Source organism: Procambarus clarkii, chromosome 13 (genome assembly GCF_040958095.1).
Source record: "Procambarus clarkii isolate CNS0578487 chromosome 13, FALCON_Pclarkii_2.0, whole genome shotgun sequence".
NCBI lineage: Eukaryota > Metazoa > Arthropoda > Malacostraca > Decapoda > Cambaridae > Procambarus > Procambarus clarkii.
This window is the reverse complement of record NC_091162.1, coordinates 28,253,168-28,264,916: the sequence shown is the minus strand read 5'-3', so window position 1 is coordinate 28,264,916 and position 11,749 is coordinate 28,253,168. Positions and strand designations below refer to the sequence as shown.

General features: G+C 43.9%; 1 protein-coding gene across 1 annotated transcript; it reads left to right on the top strand.

Annotated features, from left to right (window-relative positions):
• Window positions 1–9,839: 9,839 nt before the first annotated feature.
• LOC123757320 (uncharacterized protein C10orf62 homolog) lies at window positions 9,840–10,337 on the top strand. The gene has a single exon (XM_045740887.2). The coding sequence runs from the start codon at window positions 9,840–9,842 to the stop codon at window positions 10,335–10,337; it is 498 nt and encodes a 165-aa protein (XP_045596843.2).
• The last annotated feature ends 1,412 nt before the right edge of the window (window positions 10,338–11,749 follow it).

Below are 11,749 nucleotides of genomic sequence, written 5' to 3'. Positions count from 1 at the left end.
CCGTCCCCCACCCCAGCTGTACCGTCCCCCACCCCAGCTGTACCGTCCACCACCCCAGCTGTACCGTCCACCACCCCAGCAGAGAGGTGATACAACCAGTGTACCATCACCGCCAGAGAGCTTATACTAAGGCAGGAACGGGGAATAGGAAAGATATAGCAAACGAGAAAGCATGACCACCACCACCTGAGACAGTGAGAGCACACAGTTCCCTGGAGGAATGAATCAGCCCTCCCGGTACTGGTAAAGTAGGACGCTGGATACGCAGTTTCCTTTAGAACAGAACACAGAGTTATAGTCAACCGTATAAAATCGAGTCCGAGCGCAGTTAAAAGCTCTGTACCTCAAGGTACAGCCCTTGCACCACTGCTTTTTCCTTATTCTCATATCAGATATAGACAAAAATACAGGTCACAGATTCGTGTCATCCTTTGCAGATGACACAAAAATCAATATGAAAATTACTTCTGTTGAAGACATTTATAAACTTCGAGCAGATATTTTTAAAGTTTTCGACTGGTCAACAGAAAATAACAAAAATGTTTAACAGTGGTAAATTCCAGAAACTCAAGTACGGTAAAAATGAGGACCTTAAACATAATACAGAGTACAAAACTAAATCAAATCTGCCCATAGTAGGAAAGCAGCACGTAAAGGATATATGAACAATGATGTCTGACGACCTAATGTTTAGGGAGCATAACCAAGCAAATATTACGGCAGCCAGAAAAATGATAGGATGGATTACGAGAACTTTCAAATTTCAGAGCAGGAGAGATTGCTGAAATAGAGGGAATACAGAGAATATGTACTGCATACATAGACGCGATAAAGCACCTATAAATTATTGGGATCGTCTCAAAGCTCTCCAAATGTACTCACTAGAAAGGAGATGAGAGATATACCAAATAATATACACATGGAAAATACTGGGGGGACAGGTCCCAAATCTACACAGTAAAATAACAACATACTGGAGTGAACGATATGGAAGAAAATGCAGAATAAAACCAGCAAAGAGCAGGGGTGCCTTAGGCACAGTTTATTTTGTTATTATTATTAACACATTTAAGGACATCTGCATTTGTGCAGCTGCCCTAGACCACATGAAGGGAATAGTGTAAGGTATGCCGTAGACCGGCTATTTTTTTTTTCCGAAGCCGGGCTATGGCATATAGGGGTTTTAATTTTTCCCCAAGCCCAGGGGAAAAAAACACCTTTATGGCGTAGGGGGGTTTTCCAATTTTTTTCCGCAACTGCCGGGCATCGGCGTAGGGGATATTTTCATTTGTTGGTATCATTTATCAAGTGCTCCCTCCCATCATATATAATTATCAAGTGCTCCCGTCAATCATATAAAGATCTCCAAAAGGGTAGAATTAAAAGGCTCCCTCCTAGCGCCTGCCATTTTGCCCAAGGAGATTAAACGGCCTCCTCCAGTCATCCCAAAATTTCGTCACCTTAGAGACCCTGCGCAGACATTGCTAATGGTCATCCAGTCTTCATCTTATCTGTATAAGACCGTTTTCTGATATGCTATATTTATTCCCATTTTTAATATTTATGTCAAGGGAGATTAAAAGGCCGGCACCCGTGTGAGCTGTTTAGCTTTACCACAGCCAGTCATTGTTCGTCTTCTATTTTTTTTTTTTTTTTTATTTATTATTTTTTTTTTTTTGTTGATATATGCAAGAATTGTTACATTCTTGTACAGCCACTAATACGCGTTGCATTTCGGGCAGGTCCCTGGAATATGAACCCCACAACGAAGAATCGTTTTTACAACCAAGTACACATTTTACTGTTGAGTTAAAACAGAAGCTACAGTTAAGGATTCGAGCCCAGTAAATCCTCCCCGGCCAGGATACGAACCCATGACAAAGCGTTCGTGGAACGCCAGGCGAGTGTCTTACTACTACGCCACGGAGTCTGGTGTAGTGGTAAGTTAATCTCTTTAAATTTCTCTCAAGGGGGTTAAAAGGCCGGCTCCCATCAGACCTAAATTTCGTTACGTCGATGACCCTGCACAGACATCACTAATTGTAATGACGTAGTCACTCTTCATCTTCCCTGAATAAGTATGTTTTCTGTTATGGTGTATTTATTCCCATTTTCAATATTTATGGCAAGGGGGGGGGGGGAGTACAAGGCCGCCTTCCGTCAAGCCTAATGTTCAGTGACGTCATCCATAAGCTTCTCATAATAATAATCCCGTTTTCAGTAGTATATTCAAACCCATTTTCTTATTGTTCCCCCATTTACAAAAGATAATTTTTTCTAGTCAAGACGACATATTCAATATAAGAAATTAAATTGCAAACGGTCTTTTGTAGGGAACCACACAGGGTCTCCAGCTCAGGTTAAACATGGGAACACTACTCAACTCCTGTTGGAGTCTCCAAGTACATGCAAATATTTGTTGTTATATAATTTTCTTTCAGCACAAAAAATTGTATATTGCTTGGGGAAGTGTTTGTTTTTATACATAAACTCAGCCGTCCTGCACCTAACCTTCCTTTACCTAACTTCAATGTATCGTAGTTTTGGGGGGAGGAAAGTATTGTTTGTGCATCAACCCAACCACTCTGGACCTAACCTCTGATACTGGCATCTTGGTTTAATATTGCATCATATTCTTAGCCATGTTTGTTTTCTTATCAACACAATCTTCCCCAACCTAACCTCTATTACCTGGGGTTTAGGGAACATGTGTTACTAATGGCCATTTTCTCTGCATCAGTTAACATAACCATCCTTAACCTAACCTTATATACCTGGATCTGAACTCCATTTTACATTAGATTTTTTCAGAAAGGGATATGATTCATTATATCTAAACAATTACCATAACCCAATTTTCCTTATTTTATTGATTGTCCAAGTTGGGTGTGATTGTATTTGTACACACAGCACAATGGTTATAATTGTGCACGTTGTGTAATAATTGTATGTGTTTTGTAAGTGTATTTGTTGGAATTGTGTAGTTGTGTATTTAATATATATGTGCTAGATGTGTATTTGTTTGTATTTATGCAAGTTGTATATTGAATATATTTGGGCAAGTTGTGTATTAATTGTGTATATGGTGTAATTGCATTGTGTGAATTGAGCATTAGTGCTAGTTGTGTATTTTAAGTATATGGAGAAGTTATGTATTATGTGTTTGTGCTGGATATGTGTTTGATTACATTTAGGCAAGTTGTATATTTATTATGAAAGATGTGTAATAATTGTGCAAATTGTGTATTAATTGCGCATGTTGTGTAATTATATATGGATGAATTGTGTATTTGCGCATGTTGTATATTAATTGCCATTGTGCAATTATATAGCACGTTTGGATGTATTAATTGTGCAAAGATGTGTATTAATCACACAAGTTGTGTATTAATTGTCCATGTTTCATAATCATTTTCTTGCGAATAGTGTATTTAAGTTGTGTTTATAATTGCTGAAGTGGAACTGATGCAACTGCATTTTTTTGCACGAATTGTGTAAGTTCTGTATAAGTTATCTGGAAAAAAGAACTTCCTGAGCAAGTGTGAAAGTGCATTTTGGTTTGTGTCAGTGTGTGAGGGTGTTTTGTGAAAATTGTTTACTAAAATTACACAATTTCACAAAGTGCATTTTGATTGTATGAGTGTATATAAAATTTGCTATGTTTGTGCAACTACCATACTTTGTGTAAATGTCACACTTTGAGTGAACATGCAATATCTGTGTAGATGACATATTTTGTCTCTAACTGGCATATTGGGTGTGTGAATGATATATTTTGTGTGTAAATAATATATTTTGTGCATAAATGCCATATTTCGTGTGTAAATGGTATATTTGTGGGTAAATTGTATATTTTGTGTTTAAATGATACATTTTGTTTGTAAGTAATATATTTAGTGCATAAAATGGCATATTTTGTGTGTAACTTATATATTCTGTGTGTAAATGGTATATTGATGTGGAAATGTCACACTTTGTGCATAAATGCATATTGAGTGTAAATGTGTTTGAGTGTTTTATGATGCATGTTTTAATTTTGTGTACTTTTAGCGTATGTATGTACAAGTGTAGCATTTTGTGTGACTGGTGTTAAATTATTATATTTTAGTGCGCCTTATCTCAAACTCGGCTTTTTATTATTTATCACTAATATATTTCAATGTAACACAAACACCCTGGTCTATTCATATGAATAGTATGTAGGTGGGTACTTATTCATGTAATTACAATATTTGGTTTGTTTGAATATAATCGGGTATTTAATATATTTTGAACTTGATTAATAAGGTTACCTTGCTGACTGTATGCATTTATATGAATTAAAAGTACAAAAATTAAAGATCGATTGGTGAATGAGCTGTGGGATTACTGAAATGTTATTCTTAATCCTTTTTAGGGATTAACATGGTATAAATTACATCTTATTAAATGAGACAATTCACGGGAGACATCTCCCGTCACGCAGGGTGCAGTTGCACCTCCACAGATCTCCAGTATCAACTCTTGATACTGGTAATGGCTCCAAAGGGCCACCACTTACGGGCTATTCATGCCCGTGCCACCTTTTGGGTGGCTTAATCTTCATCAATCAATCATGAGACAATGGAAGCAAAACTGGCTATTGTCTATGCATGTATGGGTTCTGGTGTATGTATGTATGTGTGTGTGTATGTATGTGTATGTATGTATGTATGTATTTTTGACTGTTTAGAAACAAGTTAGCTAATTTGCGTATCAAGATTGGGATTTTTGAGGTCTAGGAATGATTAACTTATAAAAATAGTGGCTGGCATCCAACTGAGTTGCTTGACTTGCAGTGCAACATCTAGACAGGTATTTGATGGCTGTGAGGACAGTTGACTAACCTATGAATACAGGTATTATAGTGCTATCTACAGATATTCCCTTTATACCATGATATAGATATCCCCTGTATACTATGATATAGATATCCCCTTCATACCATGATATAGATATCCCCTATATAGATATCCCTATATCCCCTGTAGATAATCCAGTACTGCGATTACAGAGATTGTCATTTGAAATATCGTGCTTCCCCCCCCCCCCCCCCCCCACTGTATTGTTCGTTAAAAACTAGAATTAGCAATTAGAATGCTAACTATTACGATTACAAATTATACAAATTTATAAATGCATATTCTTGGACCTGTGATGAGGTTGGGTTAGCTGGGGATGGATAGTCAAGCCATTTTTTGAATAACAACATTTAATGTACTACATAAATAAGTAGGATGCCAAGGCCTTTTTGCACATCTTGTGACGTCACTCACAGTTGAAAAGTTAGGTTACCGTGAGTCTGTCTGACATCTGTGTTAATGAGAGGCAATATTAATCCCTCACTCGAACCGTGTTTTGACGTCTTGCATCGCTAAAACAACGAAATAATTGTTTTTTTTATTTGATTATTGTAGGGTAGGTTGGGTCTGTAGCGTCGATGAATGGAATAACAAAAATATGAGTAATGATACAATAAGCAAAGATACGAGTGGATACAAGGCATCATTGTATAGCCGGTGATGGTACTTACCGAGAAGAGTTGAGCCGTTAAGAGAGTTTACTCAGTGTGTTAATGAGAGGTGGTTGGACCCCTTACTGGACCCGCTTGTGACGTGGTGGACCCGCTTGTGACGTGGTGGACCCGCTTGTGACGTGGTGGACCCGCTTGTGACGTGGTGGACCCGCTTGTGACGTGGTGGACCCGCTTGTGACGTGGTGGACCCGCTTGTGACGTGGTGGACCCACTTGTGACGTCGTGGACCCGCTTGTGACGTGGTGGACACGCTTGTGACGTGGTGGACACGCTTGTGACGTGGTGGACCCGCTTGTGACGTGGTGGACCCGCTTGTGACGTGGTGGACCCGCTTGTGACGTGGTGGACCCGCTTGTGACGTGGTGGACCCGCTTGTGACGTGGTGGACCCGCTTGTGACGTGGTGGACCCGCTTGTGACGTGGTGGACCCGCTTGTGACGTGGTGGACCCGCTTGTGACGTGGTGGACCCGCTTGTGACGTGGTGGACCCGCTTGTGACGTGGTGGACCCACTTGTGACGTGGTGGACCCGCTTGTGACGTGGTGGACCCGCTTGTGACGTGGTGGACCCGCTTGTGACGTGGTGGACCCGCTTGTGACGTGGTGGACCCGCTTGTGACGTGGTGGACCCGCTTGTGACGTGGTGGACCCGCTTGTGACGTGGTGGACCCGCTTGTGACGTGGTGGACCCGCTTGTGACGTGGTGGACCCGCTTGTGACGTGGTGGACCCGCTTGTGACGTGGTGGACCCGCTTGTGACGTGGTGGAGAAGACCTCATTGTGATGATGACGTGTCTATTATTAAGATTGAGAACATAAGAATGAAAGTAACTACAGAAGGCCTATTTTACCCCTACGAGGCAGTTTGTATTTATATCTACCCAAACTAGTTCATATATATGTACACTGAATGAGCATTTACATTGGGTATAGATGGGTATATGCTGCAGCGAGGTGTTTTGGGCCATAATGAGGCGTACATGGGATTACCAGTGTGGGAGCAATAAATGAAAATGTCTGAGTGATGTTATAGCTGTTTGTTTTGAAAATTATATAATAATAATAAAAAACATTTGTATGTACTTGGAGACTCCAACAGGAGTTGAGTAGTGTTCCTATGTTTAACCTGAGCTGGAGACCCTGTTTGGCTCCCTACAAAAGACTGTTTGCAATTTAATTTCTTATATTGAATATGTCGTCTTGACTAGAAAAAAATTATCTTTTATAAATAAGGAAACAATAAGAATATGGGTTTGAATATACTACTGAACACGGGATTATTATTATTATTATGGATGACGTCACTGTACATTAGGCTTGACGGAAGGCGGCCTTGTACTCCCCCCCCCCCCCCTTGCCATAAATATTGAAGATGGGAATAAATACACCATAACAGAAAACAGACTTATTCAGGGAAGATGTAGAGTGACTACGTCATTAACCATTAGTGATGTCTGTGCAGGGTCATTGAGGTAATGAGATTTAGGTCCGACAGGAGCCGGCCTTTTAATCCCCTTGAGCGAAATTTAAGAGATTTAGAAGACGAACAATCACTGGCTGGAGTGTCGCTAAACAGCCCACACGGGTGCCGGCCTTTTAATCTCCCTTGACATAAATATTAAAAATGGGAATAAATATAGCATATCAGAAAACGATCTTATACAGGTAAGATGAAGACTGGATGACCATTAGCAATGTGCAGGGTCTCTGAGGTGACGAAATTTTGGGATGACTGCAGGAGGCGGCCGTTTAATCCCCTTGAGTGAAATGGCAGGCGCTAGGAGGGAGCCTTTTAATTCTACCCTTTGGGGAATTTTTATGTGATTGAAGGGAGCAGTTGATAATTATATATGATGGGAGGGAGCACTCATAAATGATATGAAAAAAATGAAAATACCCCCCCCCCCTATGTCGGTGCCCGGCAGTCGGGGGAAAAATTGGACAACACCCCTGTGTAATAAACCGGCTTGGGGAAAAAACAAAATAGCCGGTCTATGGCGTCCCTTGCACTACTGAAGGGGAGTACAGTGTGTCAAAAATGTAGCCAAGTGATGCTAAAAATCCCCATCACACACGATGGTTAGTCATACAGAGGCATGTGACAGGCTGGACTGACAAACTCTGGGTGTATTATGAGGATATCAACAACACAAGAGTGAATAAGGCAGCAGTGATACTAAAAGTCCCCATCTCGCAGGATGGTTAGTCATACAGGGCCATATGTTCAGTAGCCTCCACTGGCAAATTTTGGGTGCACTATGAGGATATCTTCAAGTACACGAGAGTGAATAAAGTAATTGCAAAGCTCCAGGTACGCTGTATAAACATCAGAGGTTCACGGTTGTTCAACGTCCTCCCAGCGAATATAAGAAATATTGCCAGAACAACCGTAGACATCTTCAAGAGAAAACTAGATAGTTTTCTTCAAGGAGTGCCGGACCAGGCTTTGGTGGGCATGTGGGCCTGCGGGCCGCTCCAAGCAACAGCCTGGTGGACCAAGCTCTCACAAGTCAAGCCTGGCCTCGGGCCGGGCTTAGGGAGTAGAAGAACTTCCAGAACCCCATCAACCAGGTAAGCCCAAATTTTGTCCAGTCTGAAAGTAAGATTCACCAGAAGAATAACCACCAGGGACTCATAACACTAACGGTGGCCTCCCAAGTGAGAAGTTGAGCAGCATGATCGCTGCACATCTTGAAAAGTTATCAGTGCCAGGGTCACTTGCAACAACGGTGAAGGGAACGTGCAGGTGCCACGGACATGCCAGACTCTGCTCCCTCTGCTGAGAGTCTACAGGCCTCCAGGACAACAATGTTATCAACACGCCCACAGTCTGCTCCAACAACTACAAGGACCCACTATGGCAGGAAGCCCCGCCGGACCCGAGGGCACTGAACCACCGCCACTACTCATCCCCAACCCCCTCAGGGATGCCATTAATGCACCCACAACACTCCACTCACACTCGCACACACTCACACACACACACACACACTCACACACACTCACACACACTCACACTCACACTCACACTCACACACACACTCACTCACACTCACACACTCACACTCTCACACACTCACACACACACACACACTCACACACACTCACACACACACACACACACACACACACACACACACACACACACACACACACACACTCACACTCACACTCACACACACACACTATTATCACACACACCCATTACAAGGGCCTCGTAGCCTGGTGGATAGCGCGCAGGACTCGTAATTCTGTGGCGCGGGTTCGATTCCCGCACGAGGCAGAAACAAATGGGCAAAGTTTCTTTCACCCTGAATGCCCCTGTTACCTAGCAGTAAATAGGTACCTGGGAGTTAGTCAGCTGTCACGGGCTGCTTCCTGGGGTGTGTGTGTGTGGTGTGAAAAAAAAAAAAAGTAGTTAGTGTAGTTAGTAAACAGTTGATTGACAGTTGAGAGGCGGGCCGAAAGAGCAAAGCTCAACCCCCGCAAACACAACTAGGTGAATACAACTAGGTGAATACAACTAGGTGAACACACACACACACACACTGCTGAGTGTGAACATAATGAGGGAACTCTCAAACCCAAAGTGCGCGATAATGCTTGTGGAAAATTCCACTTCAATGAAATATATAAATCTTATATGTTGTGTTTAGGCCACATGGACCACATAGGCCACATGGACCACATAGGCCACATGGACCACATAGGCCACATGGACCACATAGGCCACATGGACCACATAGGCCACATGGACCACATAGGCCACTTGGACCACATAGGCCACATGGACCACATAGACCACATAGGCCACATGGACCACATAGGCCACATGGACCACTTGGACCACATAGGCCACTTGGACCACATGGACCACATGAACCACATATAGGCCACATGGACCACATAGGCCACTTGGACCACATGGACCACATAGGCCACTTGGACCACATGGACCACATCGGCCACTTGGACCACATGGACCACATAGGCCACATGGACCACTTGGACCACATAGGCCACTTGGACCACATAGGCCACATGGACCACATAGGCCACTTGGACCACATAGGCCACATGGACCACATAGGCCACTTGGACCACATAGGCCACATGGACCACATAGGCCACTTGGACCACATAGGCCACATGGACCACATAGGCCACATGGACCACATAGGCCACATGGACCACATAGACCACATAGGCCACATGGACCACATAGGCCACATGGACCACATAGGCCACTTGGACCACATGGACCACATGAACCACATATAGGCCACATGGACCACATAGGCCACTTGGACCACATGGACCACATAGGCCACTTGGACCACATGGACCACTTGGACCACATGGACCACATAGGCCACATGGACCACTTGGACCACATAGGCCACTTGGACCACATGGACCACATAGGCCACATGGACCACATAGGCCACTTGGACCACATGGACCACATAGGCCACATGGACCACTTGGACCACATAGGCCACTTGGACCACATAGGCCACATGGACCACATAGGCCACATGGACCACATAGGCCACATGGACCACTTGGACCACATAGGCCACTTGGACTACATAGGCCACTTGGACTACATAGGCCACATAGGCCACATGGACCACATAGGTCACTTGGACCACATTGGCCACTTGGACCACATGGACCACATAGGCCACATGGACCACATAGGTCACTTGGACCACATTGGCCACATGGACCACATAGGCCACATGGACCACATAGGCCACTTGACCAAAGGCCACCAGTAGCCCGCTAGGATTATATATATAATATATATATATATATATATATAATATATATATATATATATATATATATATATATATATATATATATATATATATATATATATAATATATAATGTTAAATATGACCGAAAAAGTAATATTAATAATTCTAACACGAATTTTCTCAATATTTCTTATGTTTCTTTTTACTGTCGATGGTAATTGAAAAATCAATTCTCCAAAATTCATTTTTATTTCTAGTCTGACGCGACGCTAGAACGCGTTCGTAATAACTTATTACATTTTCAAAGACTTTAGTTTACACACACACAACTGTAACCTGAAAACACTTAACAGAGTTTTACTAATTCTAACGCTAAACAGCTTGTCTTATATACTCGCATTTGGGTGAGGTGATATGTTGCAACAGTTTTGGATGAGGTGAATAAACTTTTGACCAACACAAGACAGAACACGGAACAATGGGTATTAATTGGATAAGTGAAAGGGAAGAATGGAAGTAACTACAAAGGACCTATTGGCCCATACTTCCTCTTGATGCTTCTATATTGGTACGGAGTCTTAAAGTGGGTAGAACTCTATCCACTTTAAGATTCTCAAAATGTCCTGCCAACGTGGTCAAAATATTCCTGCCACTAGCGACCCGTTCACATGAAGCAGCAGGCAGGGGCTTCACTACCATCCACCACGGCGGCTACTGTTGACAGTGAGCCACGGCGGCCACTGTTGACGGTGAGTCACGGCGGGCACTGTTGACAGTGAGCCACGGCGGGCACTGTTGACAGTGAGCCACGGCGGCCACTATTGAGGGTGAGTCACGGCGGCCACTGTTGACGGTGAGCCACGGCGGCCACTGTTGACGGTGAGCCACGGCGGCCACTGTTGACGGTGAGCCACGGCGGCCACTGTTGACGGTGAGTCACGGCGGCCACTGTTGACGGTGAGTCACGGCGGCCACTGTTGACGGTGAGTCACGGCGGCCACTGTTGACGGTGAGTCACGGCGGCCACTGTTGACGGTGAGTCACGGCGGCCACTGTTGACGGTGAGTCACGGCGGGCACTGTTGACAGTGAGTCACGGCGGGCACTGTTGACAGTGAGTCACGGCGGGCACTGTTGACAGTGAGTCACGGCGGGCACTGTTGACAGTGAGTCACGGCGGGCACTGTTGACAGTGAGTCACGGCGGGCACTGTTGACAGTGAGTCACGGCGGGCACTGTTGACAGTGAGTCACGGCGGGCACTGTTGACGGTGAGTCACGGCGGGCACTGTTGACGGTGAGTCACGGCGGGCACTGTTGACGGTGAGTCACGGCGGGCACTGTTGACGGTGAGTCACGGCGGGCACTGTTGACGGTGAGTCACGGCGGGCACTGTTGACGGTGAGTCACGGCGGCCACTGTTGACGGTGA

Bases quoted from the DNA above. Each gene is read 5' to 3' on its own strand.
- LOC123757320 (XM_045740887.2), top strand. From the start codon at position 9,840: ATGGACCACATAGGCCACTTGGACCACATGGACCACATAGGCCACTTG.